Source organism: Lepus europaeus, chromosome 11 (assembly GCF_033115175.1).
Source record: "Lepus europaeus isolate LE1 chromosome 11, mLepTim1.pri, whole genome shotgun sequence".
In the NCBI taxonomy this organism is placed as follows: Eukaryota; Metazoa; Chordata; class Mammalia; order Lagomorpha; family Leporidae; genus Lepus; species Lepus europaeus.
This window is the reverse complement of record NC_084837.1, coordinates 65578007-65600922: the sequence shown is the minus strand read 5'-3', so window position 1 is coordinate 65600922 and position 22916 is coordinate 65578007. Positions and strand designations below refer to the sequence as shown.

General features: G+C 44.1%; 1 protein-coding gene across 17 annotated transcripts in view; it reads left to right on the top strand.

Annotated features, from left to right (window-relative positions):
- Nucleotides 1-22916, top strand: part of PPIP5K1 (diphosphoinositol pentakisphosphate kinase 1) — a 57114-nt gene that overhangs the window by 18830 nt on the left and 15368 nt on the right. For 5 of the 17 annotated variants that reach the window (XM_062205779.1, XM_062205782.1, XM_062205778.1 and 2 more), the window contains exons 26-30: nucleotides 191-340; nucleotides 953-1043; nucleotides 4110-4235; nucleotides 4937-4999; nucleotides 10795-10932. In XM_062205779.1, the coding sequence (XP_062061763.1) occupies nucleotides 191-340; nucleotides 953-1043; nucleotides 4110-4235; nucleotides 4937-4999; nucleotides 10795-10932 (568 nt within the window). Of the gene's footprint in view, nucleotides 1-190; nucleotides 341-952; nucleotides 1044-4109; nucleotides 4236-4936; nucleotides 5000-9141; nucleotides 9325-10794; nucleotides 10933-19280; nucleotides 19649-22916 lie in introns of those variants that run through there. The other 12 variants (XM_062205788.1, XM_062205789.1, XM_062205786.1 and 9 more) reach the window with 7 other exon arrangements.

Below are 22916 nucleotides of genomic sequence, written 5' to 3'. Positions count from 1 at the left end.
CCTTCTTCTCTCAATCATCTCATGTTTTTGGACTGTTTTATATGGCAAAACCTGTGACCTTCATAGCAGCTATGCCTTGGCTGATCATCTTTTCTTGCCCTATAGCTGGCTCTGTCCTATAGGCACTGGGGCTTTTGGGAGCCTGGAGTTAAAGCAGCCATGACGGGCTTTCTACCCGGTATGATTGCAGGTCATGAACATGCAGTGCACAGGGAACCTGGACCTCATCCCCTTGCGGGGACGGCGCCGCCGGAGGTCAGGAGACCTCCCCCGGCCTTCCCCAGCCATCGGCCTTCAGCCCCGGGCTGTGTCCACCACTCACCTGGCGTCCTGCACACAGGTGTCCCTCCCTACCTTGCCTCCCTTTCCTGCCTCTGTCTATCTTTTGGGATCTAGGGACTCGGAACACTTTCTAGGTGGGATGTGTATATACTGGGGGCTGTGCAATTAGAACCCCATGGGCATTTTAAGAAATCTGTCTTATGTGTCCAGGAGTGAGATAGTTGGAGGGGAGGGCTTGTTGTTTTAGATAAGAAACAGAATGGTTGCAGAAGCCACGGCTGTCCTATGGAAAGAAGAGAGGGTGGCCAGGTTTTATTATTGTTGGCTGAGCCATTGTGATGAGCTTTCTGAATCCTAGGGAGGAATGGGTAAGATCAAGGACCCCTGTTCACCTGAGAATCAGGATGGTTGAACAATGATTTCTCAGATTTGGGATGGGAAGACTGGGGACAGGTGTCTTGGAAATAGAAGTGTCTTCTAGTAAAGAAGGATTTCCCTCTGCAAAGTCCACTCTAGTCCCTTTTCATTTCCTCTTACCTCTAAAAAAAAAATCTTTGGTTCTTTCAAACTTTCTGATGCTGCTTGGCTTTTTAGGGGCAGAAATTCAGGACTTAGGTTTGAACGTCTGGGTTGGAGGGGCCACGTAATAACACAGAGTCTTTTTCTGCAGGTACTTTCTGAGACTTCATCCTCCAGGCCTGGTGGCTATCGGCTCTTCTCATCCTCACGGCCACCAACAGAGATGAAGCAGAGTGGCCTAGGTATGGATTTCCAGTGCCTCTCAACTGTCGGTGGAAGGGATGTCTGTCTGTTCTTCAGAGTTTTGTTGGGGGAAACCTTTGTCATGGGTGTTGGTGCCATCCAGTCAGTGGAATTGTCAGGTGGGGGTAGGGAGGATGAAGTAAGAGAGGCTAGTTAGGTGTGAACTTGAATCTCGGATGATTGTTTCCATTCCAGGAAGGTGTTTATCTCTCCGTTTTCTACACCAACCCCCATATTCCTTGCCAAATGGTATTTTTCTGGCTTTCCCTCTCATTCCTTATCTGTCCCTCCAGTCTAGCCCAGACCTTAAGGGGCCATGGAGACTCTGAACCTTCAGAGTTATCAGAGACAGAGCTATAGAGGTACTTGTGACCCCATAAATGTCATATTCCCTATTTGGAGAACTTGTGCCTTGTCTTCCTCTGAAACCTGTGTTTTTCACATCCCTTCCCTGACCCCTGCTACCTTCATCCCCCTCCTCCCTCCTGTCCTAATCCTGTAACTTTTCCTCCTTTCCTTCCAGAAAATTAAGGAACAAGTCTGAGACTGGAATAGTGACAGATTTCTCTCAGGACCTTGAAAGAATGCCTCTTGATTTTTTGATCCCTAGAGAGGGGTAGAGAATATCATTCAACCTTTTCTTTTTCTTTCTTTTTTTTTTTTTTTTAAGTTATTTTTTATTTAAGAGGCAGAGAGACGGATAGATAGAGCTCCCACCTACTGGTTCACTCCCTACATGCCCACAATGGCCAGAGCAAAACCAGGAGCCAGGAATTCCTCCCAGTTTTCCCATGAGGTGGCAGGGATTCAACAGCTTGAACTATCACCTGCTTCTTCCCAGGGTCCACATTAGCTGGACTCAAACCCAGGTACTCTGTATGAGATTACAGCCATCTTAGCCTCTAAGCCAAATACCTGCCCTCAAGCTTTTCTAAGAATGCAGACTACAGCAAGGACCAAGCCTCAGGAACTACTGTGTTTCTTGTGAGGGCAAAGGGATCTTTGGGAGGGGCTGACTCTGAACACAGTACCTTGTAAACCAGTACATAGAACTGGAGATCATACATGATTGTATGGGTCTAGACTTGGTCTCCTGGGTCTTTCTATCATGTCCTATTAGTCTGTTTAGCTCCTCTTATTTTTCTGTTACCTTTGTCCTTGGTACCCAGTTTCTTGGCCCTCAAAATAGTCAGCATTTGGAGCTTCAAAAGAGAGAAAGATTTTTGGTAACTTACTGGGCTAATTTTGTAAGTCCCGTTGCCTCATAGATCCCTGAAATGAGGTAGATTGTTTGGGGCAGGAAACATAAATAACAAATATGTATATCTATGTTATGGACTTCTTTTTCCAAAAGCCCCAGTAAAGAATATATTTCAGAGAGGCTGCAAAAAGGTGTGCCTGGCCTACTTAAGTGGGAGTGATGTCAAGAATAAAGCAGAGTTATGGACATGGGACTGGTTGACAGATGGTGGTGGTAAAGTAGAGACCACCCTCTGAGATGATTTGAAGACTGGGCAGAGTAGAGATGGAATGGCTGTGCCAGGAGGAAGTAAATGTAGAACAGAGCTTGGGGTGGTCTGGGATGCAGCCAGCAAGTTTAGCTTCCCTGAAGAAAAGCAGACATATTTAGCGACCCCTGTTACTCTCTGGAACTCCATTCCACAGGCTCTTTAAGCATGAAGGGTAGGGAAATTGCTGTACAGAAGAGAGGTCCTGAATTCTATGATGGGTATAGTCAGTCACCTGAGCCTCCTGATTTCTTTAGTGACCCAGAAATCCTGGGACCTCTGAAAATGTGGCCCTTTCTTGGTGGACTCAAAGGAAACCAACTTCCTCTCCACTCCATCCATCCCCCTGTGAATGTTAAGACCGAGCCAAACTCAGGGTCTTGGCTAAGATGAATTTCGAATTACAGGGAAAATCGCAAGACTCTGGGTATCATTTGTTTCGTCTTTCGTCCTGACTGCTCTGTCCTGTAGGCTATCCTAGGAGAAAGGACCATGGAGTCCTGATCCTCTGCTAGTAGATCAGATATGGGGGACAGTGACTGGCCTGATATATTTTCTTCAGAGATTCTTCAAGTTTTATTTACCCTTCAGATTGGCAGTAGTGCTCTCTACTTTCTTTGAACTTGTGTGGGGTGGTCTCTGGTTTTGATCACAGGGATTATAAGACAATAAATGTTTGAGAGCAGAAAAAAAACATGCCTTTTTTTTTTTTTTTTCTGTTTCCTGCTTTTCTTCTTAGTAGGGTGCTCAGCACACGGTAGGCATGCTCTGCATATCATCAGCTGACTCCTCATGCGCCTTTCAATTTGTATCTTCACTTCAGAAATTGCTGTTCCTCCTAGGAAATTCTTTTTTTTTTCTCTGACTGAATACACTTGATCCTCAGAGCCAGGAGACCTGGATTATAAACCAGTTCCTAGCAAATTCTGTGACCTTGACCAAGGAGATCCATTTTGGATCTCAGTTTCTTCATCAGGAAAGTGAGAAGGTTGAACTGGATGATCTCTGAGTCCCTCCCAGCTTTAAAAATGCAACAAGTCTCGTACTTTCATTTTTGGGAAAGGTAAACTGATGTGAAGGGAGGGGGGATGTTGGATGAAGAACTTAGGAAGAGTTCAGAGGGTGCCAGCTGAGTGTTCAAAACCCAGTCTCCAGTATCAGTCATAGCCCTTGCCTCTCAAAACCACAAGGGATTAGATTGCTGGGTTTCTCAAATCCTGTGTTATGGGAAAGGGTGCTGAATTAAACCTAGGGGAAGTAGAGAGGTCTACCTTTTCTTTTAGTATTTCTAAGAGCCAGCTAGAGAGTATAGTCTATGGCTTTGAATGCCCTAATATGACTAACCTTATTTGTAGTGGCCTCTTTGTCTCTGCCATGTAGATCTTTAGGAGAATCCCAGTGTGGCTCTGGACAGTAGTGAAAGCTCTGTGTGTTTCTGTGGAGTGGCTCCATGGTGGTTGCTTGGAATGTTTATGTGTGTGTCTTGATGTTGTCATGTACAGTTGTGTGTACTGTGTGCAGCTTTGCGTGGCTACTAATGCACTCCCGGCCTTGCAGGCTCACAGTGCACAGGGCTGTTCAGCACCACAGTGCTGGGTGGCTCCTCCAGCGCACCGAATCTTCAGGACTACGCCCGCAGCCATGGCAAAAAGCTACCACCTGCCAGTTTGAAACACCGAGATGGTATGTGGGTGGACTTTTGGGGGGCAACTCTTGTCTTCATTTGTCCCCCAGCAAGGACATAGTTGCACAATTATTCATGCTTAAGATGGCACTGACATGGGCCTGATAACAAGTTGTCTTCATCATTAATAGATGGGAGAAGGAACCAGGACCCCTTCCACCCTCCATTTGCATTCCCTCTCACCATACGAATACTACTTATTTATGCTTCTTCCCTTCATAATCTCCCACATACAGCCCTGCTGCATTTGTTAGCACTCTTTCCTGGATCCTGGCCTGTAGGAGTAAGGACTGAGGAGGATGATCCATGGTCAGGAAGAATGCAGTGGAAACTTGATTAAAATTTGGGAAATCATGTTCAGGAAAGCGGAAGTTGCTCAGCTCAGGCAGAAAGGGTGATGTAGAGAGAGATTGGAAGAAGGGCTGAAAATTGCACCAAGAATTTTATTTCCAAATGACCAGAAAGAAGACATGATGGTGAAATTAGCATTGTTTGTGGGGCCATATTTGTGGTGAAGATGACGTACAGATTGCTAAGAGATTACACCAAAGGGAAAGATTGGAATGTGATCTTCAGGAATCTAAGGGGTGGGGATGGGAGCAGTCCATGTAACTAAAGAAAGGAATATATTATGGGCAAATTCCATAGCAGAGTGTGGGGACAGGGGTGGTATAATCCCCATGATGTCTTTTCTCCCCAGAGCTCTTGTTTGTCCCGGCCGTAAAACGATTTTCTGTGTCGTTTGCAAAGCATCCGACTAACGGTACGTTTGCTTCTGACTCAACATCATTCTTCCTCACCATGTCACCTCCAGACACTTAACCTCTGAGTTCTGACACTGACTTTACCTATCCTTCCACTGTGTTGATGCCCTTCTGTCTTTGAGTGAGCCACTCTCTAAGTGTCCCTCCAGGGACATCTCCCTTGTGACAACCTTAGCCTTGACTGCAGCCTGGCTGGCCTATCCCTGTGGCAGCTTGGGGTCTTACTTCCATAATCACTGTCATCACCATTATGTCACTTTTGTCAGCATCACCACCAAAGCATTGATTACACCTCTCCCTTTCCTATCACGTGACTGCCAGGCTTTGTACAGACATGGTAATGGTTCCCCCTTTTTAGGAAGAGAACAGTATTTTCCAGATTGGTCCAGCCTCTTCTCTACCCCACTCCTCAAGCTTATATAATTTTGGTCTTCCTGGTTTTTCTCCAGCTCTTTTGATGAGGTGGATGACTGGTTTATTCCTCTTTTGGAGCAATGCAGCAGTTCCCAGCTCCCAAGCCTAATTATAAGGACGTTGGTCTTGAGTATACAGTTTCCCATCTCTGTATTCCTATCTCCTGCCATTGTGTGTACTTTGTGTGACTCTTGTGCTCCTGACATCTGCTTTTTGTTACTACTAACCTAGTGCCTGGGCCTAGAAAATGAGAGCCCAGATTGCTTTGGGATAAAAGAAAAAGAAAGGAGTAACAAATAGTCAGTAAAGGAAAAAGACAGGTTTTTAAATGTAGTTTCTACATGACCCCAGCCCGACTATGGCAAAGCTCTCTTGGAGAAGCTGGTAGAGTTGAGATATCTGCTGGGTATTCTGGGAGGATCTTAGAATGAATAATATTTGCAGAGTATTGAAGAACTGAGTCTGCCCACATGAAGATACGAAGGAATGTTTGGAGATCTGTGTAAACCAAAATCTGAAGGGCTGTGGTCTCCTCGTAGGGTATGGCAGAACCCAGGCCTCACTCTACTGAAGTTTTATCCTTTGTATTCTTGTGTTTTGTATTAGAGCAAATCCAATTTCGCTAGATATGGTTTTCTTCTGTCTTAAGATCTGAACTCTCCTAGAGAGGTAAAATTAGCCTGTCTTCCTGGCCAGAAGACCTCCCCTGCTGAGCCCCTGCTACCTAGTCAGTGGTAGCTGCTAGATTGGCCCAATCAGGTAACACATCTCCACGAGACACTGCTGAGATCTCTTGCTAGGTTATCTAGCGATGTATGCTTAGCTCATCTTGGCCTCCAGGCTCTAACTTGCGCCTCAGTTAGGAGTCTCCATTCAGAGAGCTATGGCCTTACCTACTCATTTTGTTTCAAGCTTTTCTGGCCTTCATGGGCCACAGTCAGCCCCAGGAACCCAATGCACCAACCACAAGCCTTGGACCTGGACTTAGGATCCAAAGTGTAGTATGAGGAGCTTGAGCCTCTGAAATATGAGCTAAGTCACATATCTCCTAGTTTCTTAGGTGCCTTAAGAAAAGACCCAGGTTCATAAAATATCCTCAAACCTGTGTACCTCCAGTTCCTTGAAGCTTTGGTTAGCAGCCTCACCAGTTGAAGAACAGAAGAACTAATTCTACCAAAAGGAGTTGAGGATGAAAGACCTGGACAACTCAGGTATAGTGCAGGAAAACAAATTCAAGATCTGCTCCAATACCTTGCACACTTCCTCTGGGGTCTTCTGGCCTCCTTTGTTTTTCTTGTGCTTGAGCTTGAAGGCTAGTGTGCTTGAGAAGCCAGAATCTGGAATCTATGTGCTAGCAACAGGAGAAATTTGGAGCTACTGTTATCTCTTGTGGAAGATTGTCTTGACTGAATTTGGCTCTCAGGACTATGTAAGGGCTCTATCTCATGGCCAAGTTCTTACCTGACTGACTTAGCAATTACAGAGTGGATATTCTATCTGTAATTGCTTGTAACAGATAAGTCACAGCACAGTATGCCAACCTGCTGTCCCGTCGTCATCTCTTTATGATTGCCTGGCTTTGAAACAGCAGGAAGAAATGGGGCCTGGCTTTGGGGAGGAAGCAAGGCAATGTTGTCTACATTCTTTGATAGAAGAGCAGCTCTTAGTCTACCCCTGTCTTTGCTCCTGATAATCCTCTGTCATACACTGTAACTACATCACACAAGTATGGCCTGTTACTAAAATGTACACCAGACTCACCAAAGTAAATTAATAAAGGGGAAAGAGACCGTGGCTCATCGTCATCCAGAATGTCAGACTGTGCCTGTGTAATTTGTCAAGTCCATTATCTTCTAGGAACATACAACTGTGTGATCTGGTAAAGTTGGTGCTCACCAGCCTAGCCTGGGTAGAGCTGAAACCTGTGCTGACATTCAGTTAAGATCTCTGGAAATTGTAGTCTCATGGATCACCCTCAGCTGCCTTTACCCTGCATTCTCTATACTAAGATCCTATGCTCAAGTTCTTACCTGTCCTCTTGTCAGATCTCAAGACACCTTGCCTTTTCCCAAGATCTTTCCCTACTGTTTCCTTTTTTTTTTTTTTTTTTTTTAAGATTTATTTATTTATTTGAAAGAGTTACAAAGAGAGAGGAGGAGAGGCAGAGAGAGAGAGAGAGAGGTCTGGTTCATTCCCTAATTCCCCACAATGGCCAGAGCTGTGCGCATCTGAAGCCAGGAGCTTCTTCAGGGTTTCCCATGCAGGTGCAAGGGCCCAAAGACTTGGGACATCTTCTACTGTTTTCCCAGGCCATAGCAGAGACTGGATCGGAAGTGGAGCAGCTGGACACAAACTGGCACCCATATGGGATGCCGGCACTGCAGGCAGCAGCTTTACCCGCTACGCCACAGTGCCAACCCCTCCTTTTTTTTGTGGCTGTTTTTTTTTTTTTTTTTTAAAGATTTATTTATTTATTTGGAAGTCAGAGTACACAGAGAGAGGAGGAGAGGCAAAGAGAGAAAGAGAAGTCTTCCATCCACTGGTTCACTCCCTAATTGGCTGCGACATCTGGAGCTGCATTGATCTGAAGCCAGAAGCCAGGAGCTTCTTCTGGGTTTCCCATGCAGGTGCCAGGGCCCAAGGACTTGGGCCACCCTCTACTGCTTTTCCAGGCCATAGCAGAGAGCTGGATCGGAATTGGAGCAGCTGGTTGAACTGGCACCTGTATGGGATGCTGGCACTTAAGGCAGCGGCGGCGGCTTTACCTGCTAGGCCACAGTGCTGGCCTCCATACTGTTCCTCTTACACTTTTCACCACATGCCATTCACTCCATCAGCCTTGTGCAGCTGAATCCATATACCCATGAAGTTTGCCCAACAGCTAAAACCAGGTGAGGGTTTCAGAATCAAAGCTTTCCCACTCCCTAGCTGAAGTGGCAAGAAAATATAAAATTACCTAACTTTTGACTTCTGTCATGGATACAGTGTCCCCCATGTCCTTATATTTAGGCATACTTTTAAAAGAACCTGTCTGTTTGAACAAGAGCAAGGTAAAGGGTGATGAGTCAGCATGGGCATTTTCACATATTGATTGCATTTTTCACATACACTGTTTTAAGGGAGTCCTGCAGCTGCTTTGCTGCCAGTCTCCTGTGCCAGCTTGTGGAATCAGCCCTGTCTGTGGGTGTCTTAGAGGCTCACCTAGAGTGCCTGGCCTGAGCCTTCAGGAACCCTTTTAGCTTTAGATTATCTTGGTACCCACTTCTATTCATGACACCCCTCTTTGAAACTCTTCATCTCTATCCTAACCTCATAAATCCATTCGTCTGGGAAGGAAGCCCTAACAGGGGTTTGTTCAGGAATAACGACGGACCTTGGAGCCCTAATCAAAGCTCCCAGCCACAGAACTGCCACTTACCCCTGTCCAGAATGATGTGACTGCCCTCTGCAAGCACTGACTGAATTATGCTCGAAGAGGAAGCGGAGGGCCTTGCTGTATGACGAGGTCTCACTGGGCACTTGTTTTAGACTCACCGTGTGATGCCGACCCTCTTCTTCCCTGTAAGAGATGCCCAGTGGCTCTCCCTGCTTCTCTTTTAGCTTACCTTGGATCTCAGTGGCCCCTGCCGGCCAGGAACACTGTGCCAGTCAGTGCCCCCCTCATTGTCTCTCCTTCTTCTTTTTCTTTATCTCTGTGCTTCCTGCCGTGATCCCCCGTCCCCTCCAGAGCTGCTGGATGACCAGCACCCTGTGGTCCGGTTGCTGCGCAGTTTTTCCTCTGATTGCCCAGGGGGCCGGCCAGTCTCCTTGGATGCCACGCTGGCGCATCATCTGCACCAGTGCTCCTACCACCTGCGCCTCTTCCGGAACTGGCTGCGCTCAGGCCAGGATGACCCCGAGTGCCTCTACGGTACCCCTGCCACCAAGCTGGCTGCTGCCACTACCTTGGCTGGGACTGACTGCTTTGCTTATTGCACTTCTGGCAAGAGAGCCAACCTTTTCCTCTCTCCTGTTTGCCCTAAGGTTATGTGACTCGTGTTTAGTTGCTTGTATGGGTTTGGGGCCAGACTGCCTGGTAGATGTAGCCTTGGCTGCTCATCCCCTTCTGATTCTACTTTGTCACAGCCCCTTAAAGTCCCCCATTCCCCAATTCTGTTCAGTGTAGGAATAATCTCTTACCCTGGAATCTGTTCTTATCTTTCTAACCCTCCACTACCACCATTTTCAAATCCAGACATTTTTCTATACATTCTGAGTAGCTAGAGACTGTACCTGTCCTGCCCTCCTGCTACACAATTACAGGGGGGAAATTGAGGCACAGAGGCCTCAGTTGAATCCTTGAGACAAACAAGGGCCAGAGATTAGAAGATGGTTAAATATAATCCTCTTGTCTTATGATTTTAGTCACTGGTGAACAGGAGGCTAAATCTTGCATAGATATTACTGTCCTGCATACTTCTGACCCTTTAAGGGGATGCAGAGGACACATACAAAGACTGGGAACTGAACAAGTGGTTGGGATAAATGCTTCTTGATCCTCCAGTGTGGATATTTCTTCCAGCAATAGTTCCTGGGGATAGGGTGACACATTTAGTTTTACCCTTGACCTCATCCACACTGGTAAACCTGCACTGGAATAGTTGACTTTAGAGCAGAGAGTCAGTATTTATTCTGACAAATGAAGTTTGCCTCAGTTTCTTATGTAGTGAAGCTATCCTTCAAGCCTGGGGCCTTCTGATAGATAAGAAGGGAAAAGCTTTGATGTGATGGAAATGACCAAGAAAGAACTTCCATCCCCCCTGCCTGTTCATGCATGTGGTTTTCCTGGGCTGAGCTTCCTATGTATTGCATGCCTTCCAGTTTGCATCCAAGTATTCTAGCCTTTCTACCCACATCCTAAATTTGCATGAACTCCTCAGATTCCATGCCCTCCTCCTTAATTTGGTTCTCTTTTTCATGACATTCAAATTTGCCATTTCTTCCCAGCTCCATGACCTCCCTACCTCATGTTAGGTTTCCTATTTCACCCCTTACCTCTGGATCCTCGTTTTATTCCCCCAAAAAGTGCAAGAGCAATGTTGGTGCTTACCCTGTTGGGATTCTGTTGATTTTTCCCAGGGGACATTGCAGGCTCTCCACAGGACAAGAGGTGATTTGATTCACCTGGAGGCCTTAACTGATAGACTTTGTAGGAAATCAAAAGATGAGATAAACAAATTCTCCTAGTGGCTATACAGAGTTCCCTCTTCTGAGAATCTTGGATATCCCCTGCTTCAAAAGCCAGACACTCTCCTGATGGCTCTCAGGGACTCTCCATACTTCTCAGCCATACAGGGTATATCTGGCAAGAATAACATTGACTTTATCTATTTTCTAACAGGATTTGAAGGATGCTCCATGGTACCTACCATCTACCCCCTGGAAACACTGCATAATGCCCTTTCCCTGCGTCAAGTGAGTGAATTTTTGAGTAGAGTCTGCCAGCGCCACACTGATGCCCAGGCACAGGTATCTGCAGGTATGGAAAATATTCTTATTTTGTATTCCTACTCTGCCCCCACTCCCATGCTTCCTAAAACATGCAAAAATAATACATTTAAAAGGTGGTTAGGAGCAGGCATTTAGTTTAGAAGCTGAGTTGTCCACATTCCACATTGGAGCAACCGAGTTCAATTGTGAATTCAGCTCCTGATTCCAACTTCCTGCCAATGCAGACCCTGGGAGGCAGTTGTCATATCCCCCAAGTAATTGGGCTCCTGCCTCTCATGTGAACAACATGGAATATGTTCCACCTCTTTCCTAGCTCCATCTCTGGCCATGAACAGGCATTTGGAGAGTGAACCAGCAGATGGGAGTATGCTCACTATCTCTCTCTCTCCCAAATAAATTTTTAAATTTTTAAATTTTCATTTTATTTGAAAAGTAGGGAAATTGTGTGTGTGTGTGTATATAAGAGAGAGCGAGAGAGTGAGCAAGCTATCTCTTTTTGTTCACTGTCTTACTCCCCAAATACTCTAAACCAGGGATGGGCCAGGCCAAAGCCAGGAGCCTGGAACTCAATCTGGGTCTCCCATGTGGGTGTCAGGGACCCAACTGCTTGAGCCATCATCTATTACTCACCAACATGCACATTAACGAGAAGCTCGAATTGGAAGTAGAGCCAGAACTCAAATCAGGTATAACTGGTAGGGCATGCAGGCGTCTCTACTGGTGTCATAACTGCTGTATCAAATGCCCAGCCCTTCAAATAATTTTTTCTAAGTTTACAAAAGTAAACCTAAATAGTCATTTCATGGAATTGAAATTGAATCAATTCCTGTCACTATATATCAGTAAACACTCCATGTGGATCAGAGTTCTAAATATAAAAATCAAGCCATGTGGGGCTGGTGCTGTGGCGCAGCAGGTTAAAGCCCCAGCCCGCAGCACCAGCACCCCATAAAGGCGCCAGTCCGAGACCCGGCTGCTCCTCTTCCAATCCAGCACCCTGCTATGGCCTGGGAAAGCAATAGAATATGGCCCAGGTCCTTGGGCCCCTGCACCCGCATGGGAGACCTAGAAGAAGCTCCTGGCTCCTGGCTTCAGATCAGCTCAGCTCTGGCTGTTGAGATCATTTGGGGTGTGGATCCACGGAATAGAAGACCCCTCTCTCTCTCTGGCTCTACCTCTCTCTGTAACTCCTTTAAATAAATAAAAGAATTCTTTAAAGTAAAAAAATCAAGCCATGTGGGTAGGTCACTCCAAAGGCTTGTTGCTCCACATAAACACCAGAACACCAACAAAAACTGTCAGGATCAACTTTGTCAAGAGAAGTAACCTGGAAATGATGGGGAACTTTTATAGCATTTTTAGTTGTCCTTTCCCCTCCTCTACCCCAGCTTGGTAGTGGACTTTTTTTTTTTTTAAAGATTTATCTATTCATTTGAAAGACAGTGCATGAGAGAGAAGTATCTTCCATATAATGGTTCATTCTCCAAATAGCTACAACAGCCAGTTCTGGGCCAGGTTGAAACCAGGAGCGAGGAACTCCTTCTGGGTCTTCCCCAGGGGTGGCAGGGGCCTGAACACTTGGGCCATCCTCTGCTGCTTTCCCAAGCATACTGTGGGAAGCTGAATTGGAAGTGGGGTAGCTGGGACTCAAATGTGCACTCTGATGCAGGATGCTGGCTCCCCAGGCAGTTACTTACTTTGCTGCACCACAGTGCTAACCCCATTGATGGTGGTCTTGAAGATGTGAACCATGTTCTTAGTATGGGATCTTGGTCTCTGGTTTCAGAAGGAGCAAAGCAGACCTTGTTCTAAAATGTGTTTGTTCTAACCTATCTGTGGGCTACATAAAGGACTTACATAGGTGCTTATCTTTGTTTTGCCTAACTTGGAACTTATTCAGGGCAGAAAAGTGGGTATGCAGAAGTCCTTCCTCAAAAGCTCAATTCCTGCTGTGCCCTGAGGAAAATAAGTGTAACTGAAGCAAATGACAGCCATACTTAAACTCTGGGAAGAAAACCTGAGGGGAGAATTTCTTTGGAAAATTAAGGAATTCAGAAACACCCACATAGACTTGGAAACTTAGAAACCCATATACATGCCTGCACAGAACGCGTGTACAGAAAAGACTTCTGGCTGAACTCTAGATTCAGCTTGAGCAGGAAGCGAGGGTTAAGGGAGAGTTGTAAGTGATCTGGTTAAGTGTGAAAGAAGTTCCTTGGCATAGAACCGGTCCACATACACTAGACAGCTTTCCTTCACCTCCACTTAGGCTTTGCTTTTCCTTTTTTGGTTGCTGGCATTCATGAAAATCTGTCAAAATACTAGCTGAATGCAAGCTAAAGGAACAGAGACTTCAGAAACCACACAAGGCAAAGAATACAGACTTTACAAAAACAGCTTATAAAAGTCATAAACAAGCAGCTAGGCAGAGCCCATAACAAATAATAATAATGAAACCTAGAGAATAATTTGGCTTTCAAAGTTAATACAGCAAAATAATTTAAAATGTCCATTTTCAGTAAAAAATGTATAAAGCATAGAAAAAAACCCAAAAAACTGAAGAAAAATGACCTAGTCACAGTAGAAATGAACAGAAATTGTTCCTGAGGAAGCATAGACATTAAATTTACTAAACATTTTATTTTTAAAAGATTTATTTATTTATTTGAAAGTCAGAATTACATAGAGAGGGAGAGGGGAGAGGTTTTCCATCCAATGATTCACTCCCCAATTGGCCGCAACGGCTGAAGCTGTGCCTATCTGGAGCCAGGAGCCAAGAGCTGCTTCCGGGTCTCCCACGTTGGTGCAGGGGCCCAAGGATTTGGGCCATCTTCTACTGCTTTCCCAACTATAGCAGAGAGCTGGATTTAAAGTGGAGCAGCTGAGTCTCAAACTGGCGCCCATATGGGATGCTGGGGCTTCAGGGTGTTTACCTGCTGTGACACAGTGCCGGCCTCTACAAACATTTTACTTTTAAATTAATTATTTTCTTTCTTTGAAAGTCAGAGATACAGCAAGGAATCTCTCATCTTCTGGTTCACTTCTCAAAATCTTGCAGTAGGCAGGGCTGGACCACGCCAAAACCAGGAGACAGGGACTCAGTTTGGATCTCCCACATGGATGGCTGGGACCCAACTATTTGAACTATGACTTGCTGCCTCCTGGGGTGTACATCAGCAGGAACTTAGAATGGGGAGTGAAGTGGGGACTCGAACCCAGACACTCCAATATAGGATGTGGGTATTTCAAGCAGCAACTTCACCACTGTGCTAAACATCCATCCCTAAGCAAGGAATTCAAATCAACTATCTTAAATATGCTCAACGAACTAGAAGAAATGATGGACAAAAAACTAAAGGACATCAGGAGAATAATTGGGAGTAAAGTAACTAAAATGAAAAATTCACTCAGGGTTTTCATAGACAGAAGGATCAGCAAACTTGAAGATAAGTCAATTGAAAATATCTAGGCTAAAGAGCAGAAAGAATAAAGAATGAGAAAAAAATGAACATAAGGCTTGCATTGTGGCTGAACACATTAAACCACTGCCTCTGACACTGCATCCCACATGGGTGCCACTTCAAGCTCAGGCTGCTCCCCTTCCAGTCTGGTTCCCTGCTAACGTCTGGATAAGCAGAGAAAGATGACCCAAGTGCTTGGACCCCTGCCACCTGCATGGGAGACCCAGATGGAGTTCAGTCCTCCGACTTCAGCTTGGCCCTGCCGCAGCCATTTGGGGAATGAACCAGCAGATGAAAGATCTCTCTCTCTAACTCTGTGTTTCAAATAAGTAAATCTTTTAAAAAAATTAAAAGATGAACAGAGCCAAAGACACTTGTGGGACACCTTCAAGCATAACAATGTGTTTAATGAAATTCCAGAACAAGAAGAGAAGAAGGCAAAAAATATATTTGAAGAAATAATGACTAAAAACATCCTAAATAGGATAAAAGATGTGAATCTAGATGTCCAAATAGCTCAGCCAGCTCTAATAAAGATAAATGTGAAGAGATCCACAAATTGTCAAAAGACAAAGAGAAAATCCTGAAATCTGCAAGAGAGAAGCAACTTGTCACTTACAAGATAACAGCAAGTTTCTCGTCAGAAATCATGGAGACCAGAGGCAGCAGGATGACACATTTATAATGCTGTCATTAACAAACTGTCAAATAAAAATTTTATGGTTGCTAAACTGTCCAAAAATGAAGGAGAAATGAATACATTCCCATATTTTAAAAAGTTCACACTTCCCAATTTGAAAATGTACTACAAAGCTGTAGTATTCAAAGTAGGGTAGGGCTGCCAGAGGATAAACATATAGATAACAGTATTAAATCAAGGATCCAGAAAGGGGCCAGTGCTGTGGCTTAGCAAATAAAGCCGCTGCCTGCAGTGTCAGCATCCTATATGGGCACCTGTTCGAGTACCGGCTGCTCCACTTCCAATCCAACTCTCTACTATGGCCTGAGAAACCAGTAGAAGATGGCCCAAGTCCTTGGGCCCCTGCACCCATGTGAGAGAGCCACAAGAAGCTCCTGTCTCCTGGTTTCAGATCGGCACAGCTCCAGAAGTGGCCATCTGGGGCGTGAACCAGTGGATGGAAAACCCCTCCCTCCCTCCCTCTCTCCCTCCCTCTCTCTCCCCCCCCCTTTCCCGCCTCTGCCTCTCTGTAACTCTGCCTTTCAAATAAATAAATCTTTGAAAAATAAAAAAGAATCCAGAAATAGGGCCTGTTGTTGTGGCACAGTTGGTTAAGCTACTGCCTATGGCACTTGCATCCCATGTGAGCACCGGTTCAAGTCCCAGCAGCTCCACTTCTGATCCAGCATGTGCATAATGGGAATAAAAGATTTATTTGAGGCCAGCACCGTGGCTCAATAGGCTAATCCTCTGCCTGCAGCACCAGCACCCCGGGTTCTAGTCCCAGTTGGGGCGCCAGATTCTGTCCCGGTTGCCCCTCTCCCAGGCCAGCTCTCTGCTGTGGCCTGGGAGTGCAGTGGAGGGTGGCCCGAGTTCTTGGGCCCTGCACCTGCATGGGAGACCAGGAGAAGCACCTGGCTCCTGGCTTCGGATCAGCGCAGTGTGCCGGCCGCGGCAGCCATTGGAGGGTGAACCAACAGCAAAGGAAGACCTTTCTCTCTCTCTCTCACTGTCCACTCTGCCTGTCAAAAATTAAAAAAAAAAAAATTAAATAACGTTATCAAAAAGTGAAAAGACAGAATGGGCATTGTGCCAGTTAAGACTCTTATATCCCATATCAGAATGCTGGGTTTGAATCCTGACTACTCTGCTCCTGATCCGGCTTCCTGCTAAACTACCTGGGAAGGCAGTAGATATCTCAAGTAGTTGGGTTTCTGCAACCCACTTAGGAGACCAGATGGAGTTACTGGCTCCTGGTTTCAACCTGATTCAGCCTTGGCTGATGCGGGCACTGGGGAGTGAACCAGCGACCGGAAGATCTATTTTCCTTCTTCTGTCTCTGTCACTCTGCATTTCAGATAATCAAACAAATAAATATGCAAATCTTTTAAAAAGGAAAAAGTGAAAAGACAACTTACAGGAAGGGATAAGATATTTGCAAATCATATAGATGACCAGAGTCCAAAATGTGACAAGTCAACAAAAAGAAACAACCTAGGGGCCAAAGCTGAGGTGCAGCAGGTTAAGCCATGGCCTGCAATGCCAGGAACCCATATTGAGGCACTGGTTTGAGTCCTGACTGTTTCACTTGTGATCCAGCTCCCTGCTAATGTGCCTGGGAAATGGGAAAGCAACAAAAGATGACCCAAGTCCTGGGGTCCCTGCCACCCATGTGGGAGACCCAGGTAGAGTTCTAGGTCCCTGGTTTGAACTGGCCCAGTCCTGTTCATTGTGGCAGTGCAGGGAGTGAGCCAGCAGATGGCACATCTTTCCCCTCTCTCTGTTTCTCCCTTTCTCTGACACTCTGCCATTCAAATATATAAAATAAATTTGATTAAAAACAAAAATAAAGGAAAAACCCAGTTTAAAATAGGCAAAAGCCTCTTCGGAGGCAGCAGGTGTTGCCCAAGTGCTTGGTCCTCTGTCACCCACATGGGAGGTCAATATGGAGTTTTGGGTTCCTGGCTGTGTCTTGTCCCTGCCCTGGGTTTTAAAGACTTTTAGGGGGTGAATCAGTGCATGGAAGATCAATCTCTCTCTCTCTCTCTCTCTCTCTCTGCCTTTTGAGTAGATGAAAACAAACATTTTAAAAGCAAATAAAAATAGAGGACTTGGGTTATTTTTCCAAAGAAGATATAGAAAATATACAAATTTCATGAGTGTGTGAAAACATGCTCTCTCTCACTGGTCATTGGGGATATGCAGATCCGAACAACAATGAGATATCACTTCACATCCACCAGAATGGCTATGAAAAAAAAATAAAAAGAATGTGGACAAACTGGAAGTCTTCTACATTGCTAGAGGAACTGTAAAATGGTATTACCACTGTGGAAAGCAGCATAGCAGCTCCCAAAAAGTTAACCATAGAATTACCATGTGACCCAGCCATTCTACCATTTTTTTGGTATATACCAAAAAAAAAAAAAAAAGTACTGAAACTAATACTTATACACAGATGCTCATGTCAGTACTTGTTACAATAAAAACGACTGAAATGTCCATGCATGGGCAAACAAAATCTATCTCTGAACAATGGGATGCTACTGAGCTCTATAAAGGAATAAAGTACCTGATCCATGTAACAACATGGATGAACCTTAAAAACATCTTTGCTGAAGAGAAACCAAACACAAGAAGTCATATATTGCATAATCCTGTTTATATGAAATATCCAAAACCAGTAAATCCTTAGAGAAGGTGGTAGATTGGTAATTTCCAGAGGTTGGAGATAGGATGAATGGAGAGTGACTTTTTAATGGATATGGGATTTTCTTTTGGGGAGAAAAAAATGTTGTGGAACTAGAAAGAGGTGGTGGTTCCACAACATTGTAGATATACTAAATGTCACAGAATTATATATATAAATGGTTAACTTTATATTAGGGTTTCACCTCAATAACAAAAATTAAGCAGTACCAAATAGGACATATATAGTGGTGGTAAATTCTTTTATCATCAGTAAGTAAGGAAAGCCTAATTCTGACTCAGAGAAGCAATGTGAAAGTTGATAAATTTAAGTCATGTAAACTTTTTAAAAATCTAGTAGCAAATAGCATAAGCAAAGACATTTATTGCAATTTATATCATATATATATATAAAAGATTAATTATCCTAAAATTCAAGGAGCTTTTTATTATCATGATTTTCAAAAATGGTTTTAAAACCTTGGTTTTAGAAAAGTATACAGAGAAATACAGATGGCCATTGTACATATGAAATTGTGCTCAACCTTGATCATAGGAGCCACACTAATTAAAACTACCTTGAAATATTATTTCTCATCTGTCAGATTGAAAGAAATACTACAAGTTTATTGACAACACACTCTCTTGGCAAGTCTAATGGGACAGTAAATCCCATACATATATTGTTGATGAGAATGCAAAATAGTACAGCCTCTGTGGTTGTAAAATTTTTAATATCTCACAGATATGTAGATATAGTTGACCTCTGATGCAATAATCTACTTTTAAAAATCTATTGTGAAGCCATTGCTACACAAAGTTGATATCTTATTTATATAAATTCATTCATTCTGCCATTATTTATAGTGGCTGCCCAAGAGTCATTCTAAATAAGAGTAAGAGGGGCCAATGCTGTGGCGTAGTGGGCTGAGCCTCTACCTGTAGCGCTGCCATCCCATATGGGTGCCTGTTTGAGTCCTGGCTGCTCCGCTTCCAATACAGCTCCAGGTTGATGGCCTGGGAAAGCAGTAGAAGATGCCCCAAGTCCTTGAGCCCCTATACCTGCATGGGAAACCGAGAAGAAGCTCCTGGTTCCTGGCTTGTTGCAACCATTTAGGGAGTGAACCAGCAGATGGAAGACTGACCCCTCTCTCTCTCCCTTTCTCTGCCTCTCAAGTAAAAAACAAATCTTAAAGGAAAAAAAAAAAGAAGAGTAAGTGAGAAAAGTTGTGGAGTATCCACTCAGCTAAATACTACTGATTTATTAAAACTAATGAAAAAATTGTATCTGATATGAAGCAACTTCCAGGATATGTTAAGTGAAAAAAGAAGGTGCAGAATAGTGTTAACAGTAGGTTGCCTATTTTTTAAGTAAGGAGAAGAAATAAGGGGAAAAATGTACATGTATTTATAAAAAGAAATGCTAAAAGTATAATCTAGAAACTAGTAAAAGTGGTTACCTCTAGAGGTAACAATAGGGAATGGGATTGCAGGGCATGAAGGAATTACATTTTTTTTCCTTTCTTTTCCTTCCTTCCTTCCTTAAAGATTTGTTTCTTGAAAGGCAGAGTTACAGAGAGAAAGGGAGAGAAACAGAAGATCTTCCATCTGCTGGTTCACTCCCTAAATGGCCGCAACAAGCTGGGGCTGGACCAGATAAAAGCCAGGAACCAAGAACAACTTCTGGGTCTCCCACGCAGGTGCAGGGGCCCAAGCACTTGAGTCATCTTCCACTGCTTTCCCAGGCCATTAGCAGGGAGCTGAATTGGAAATGAAGCAGCCAGGACTCAAACAAGCACTTCCAGGGAAATGAAGACAACAAGATCATTTCTGCAAAATCTAAAAAGGAAAAAAAAAAGAAGGAAAGGAAGATCAAAAGAAAGCAAAAAATGACAGAAGCATAAAACAAAATGCTAGGAACAAGATAAAAAAGTATGAGAAAAATTAATGTTTAAAAAAATCCTGTGGTAAGATAAAAAGAACTATAAAGTAATTATCATTTGATAGTTTAATTGTTAGTGATATGAACTAGAGTGATACTGATTATGTGTAACATATGTACATATTATAGATTAATACAAAAGAATTATGTTTCTATTAGGAACTAGGATTTTCAAAGGAAGATAGATGCAAGTATAAATTCAACAGACTTTTAAATGATGTAAGGTTGAATTAGAATTGAAAATATTAGTATGAATTTAGTTTTTAAAGTTTTTTCTTTTTTAAAAAATATTTATTTATTTGAAAATCAGAGTTACAGAGAATGGAGAGGCAGAGAGAGAAGTCTTCCATTCAGTGGTTCACTCCCCAGTTGGCTGTAATGGCCAGAGCTGTGCCGATCTGAAGCCAGGAGCCAGGAGCTTCTTTTGGGTCTCCTTTGCAGGTGCAGGGGCCCAAGGACTTGGGCCATCTCCTGCTGCTTTCCCAGGCCACAGCAGGGAGCTGGATTGGAAGAGGAGCAGCCGGTTTTGAACTGGTGCCCATATGGGTTGCCGACACTTCAGGCCAGGGCATTAAGTCGCTGCACCATGGCATAGGCCCCCCCTTTTTTTTTTAACATTTATTTTTTATTTATTTGAAAAATAGAGTTACAGAGAGAGGCAGAGACAGAGAGGTCTTCCATCCACTGGTTCACTCCCCAAATGGTTGCATCAGCCAGAGCAGAGCCAATCTGAAGCCAGGAGCCAGGAGCTTCTTCTGGGTCTCCCACATGGGTGCCACGGCCCAAGGACTTGGGCCATCCTCTGCTGCTTTCCCAGGCACATTAGCAGGGAGTTGGATCGGAAGTAAGGCAGCTGGACTTGAACTGGTGCCCATATGGGATGCTGGCATCTCAGGCAGTGGCTTTACCTATTATGCCACAATGCTGGCCCATTAAGTGCTTACTCTTTTTCTCTCTCTCTTTTTAAGTGCTTTTTTTAACACCATTCATTAGAAATAGTTGCAATGAGTTCTTTAATGCATATATTTTGGTCCCTACATATGATTCTCTACTATGGGAAAAGGACTGATTTTGAATCTAGAGCAAATTTTTTTAAACCCAGAAACCGTTTAATAAGATATACAAACTTCATGCATTTCATAAATACAACTTGAGGAACATAGTGCTTCTTCCCACCCTACCAGACCTCCCATTCACACTCCTACCCTTCTTTCTCTCCATTTCCTGTTCCAATTCTTATTTTTTACTGTTTTCAGTTAACTTTATACACATAAGATTAACTCTGTTCTAAGAGTTCAACAAATAATATGAAAAAAAAACAAACAAACAAACAACTGTTCTTCAGCAATTGAAACAAGGGCTGTTCAAAGTCATCACATCTCAAAGTGTCAATTTCACTTCTATAGATTACCTTTTAGGTGCGCTATTAGTTACCACAGATCAGGGAGAACATACGGTATTTGTCCTTTTGGGATTGGCTTACTTCACTAAGTATAATGTTTTCCAGTTACATTGATTTTGTTGCAAATGACAGGATTTATTTTTATCACTGTGTAGTATACCATGGTATACGTATCACATAATTTTTTTATCCAGTCTTCATTTGACAGACATTTGGGTTGATTGAATATCTTAGCTATTGTGAATTGTGCTGTGATAAGCATGGGAGTACAGGTAACTCTTTCATGTGCTATTTCATTTCCCTTGGGTTAATTCCCAGGATTGGGATGGCTGAGTCATATGGTAGGTCTGTATTCAGATTTCTGATGTTTCTCCATACTGTCTTCCACAGTGGGTGTACCAGTTTACATTCCCGCCAACAGTGAATTAGGGTGCCTTTTTCCCCACTTCCTTGCAGCATTTGTTGTTTGTTGATTTCTATATGGAAACCATTCTAACAAGGGTCAGGTGAAACCTCATTTTTTTTTTTAATATTTTATTTATTTATTTGAGAGGTAGAATTACAGACAGTGAGAAGAAGAAGAGAGAGAAAGATCTTCCATCTGCTGATTCACTCCCCAATGGCCTCAATGGCTGGAGCTGAGCCAATCCGAAGCCAGGAGCCAGGAGCTTCTTTTGAGTCTCCCACACTGGTGCAGGGTCCCAAGTGCTTGGACCATCTTCCACTGCTTTCCCAGGCCACAGCAGAGAGCTGGATGGGAAGTGGAGCAGCTGCGTCTAGAACCAGCACCCATATGGGATGCTGGCGATGCCAGTGGAGGATTAACATACTGCGCCACAGCGCTGGCCCCTCATTGTGATTTTGATTTGCATTTCCCTGATGGCTGGTGATCCTGAGCATTTTTTTCATGTGTCTGTTGGCCATTTGGATTTCCTCTTTTGAAAAATGCCTGTTCATAGCAGCGCCGCGACTCACTAGGCTAATCCTCCGCCTGCGGCGCTGGCACTCCAGGTTCTAGTCCCGGTTGGGGCACCAGTTCTGTCCCAGTTGCCCCTCTTCCATTCCAGCTCTCTGCTGTGGTCTGGGAAGGCAGTGGAGGATGGCCCAGGTGCTTGAGCCCTGCACCTGCATGGGAGACTAGGAGAAGACACCTGGCTCCTGGCTTTGGATTGGCGCAGTGCGCCAGCTGTAGTGACCATTTTGGGGGTGAACCAACGGAAGGAAGACCTTTCTCTCTGTCTCTCTCTCTGTCAACTCTACCTGTCAAAATAAATAAATAATTTATAAAAAAAGAAAAAAGAAAAATGCCTGTTTATGTTGTTTGCCCATTTCTTAACTGAGTTGTTTGTTTTGTTGTTAATTTCTTGAGCTCTTTATATATTCTGAATATTAATCCTTTATCAGTTGTCTGTTTTGTAAATAATTTCTCCTATTTTGTCACTTGCCTCTTCACTTTGCTGAGTGTTTCTTTTGCAGGGCAGAAGCTTCTCAATTTGATGTAATCCCATTTGTCCATTTGGCTTTGATTGCCTGTGCCTCTAGGGTCTTTTCCAATAACTCTTTGCCTATGCCAACGTCTTACAGGGCTTCCCCCATATTTTCTAATCATTTGATAGTACTGATTCATAGAATTAGGTCTTTGGTCAGGGCCAGCGCTGTGGCACAGTGGGTTAATGCCCTGGCCTGATGCGCCAGCATCCCATATCGGCGCTGGTTTCAGACTCGGCTGCTCTACTTCCAATCCAGCTCTCTGCTATGACCTGGGAAAGCAGTAGAAGACGGCCCAAGTCCTTGGGCCCCTGCATCCACGTGGCAGACCTGGAAGAAGCTCCTGATTCCT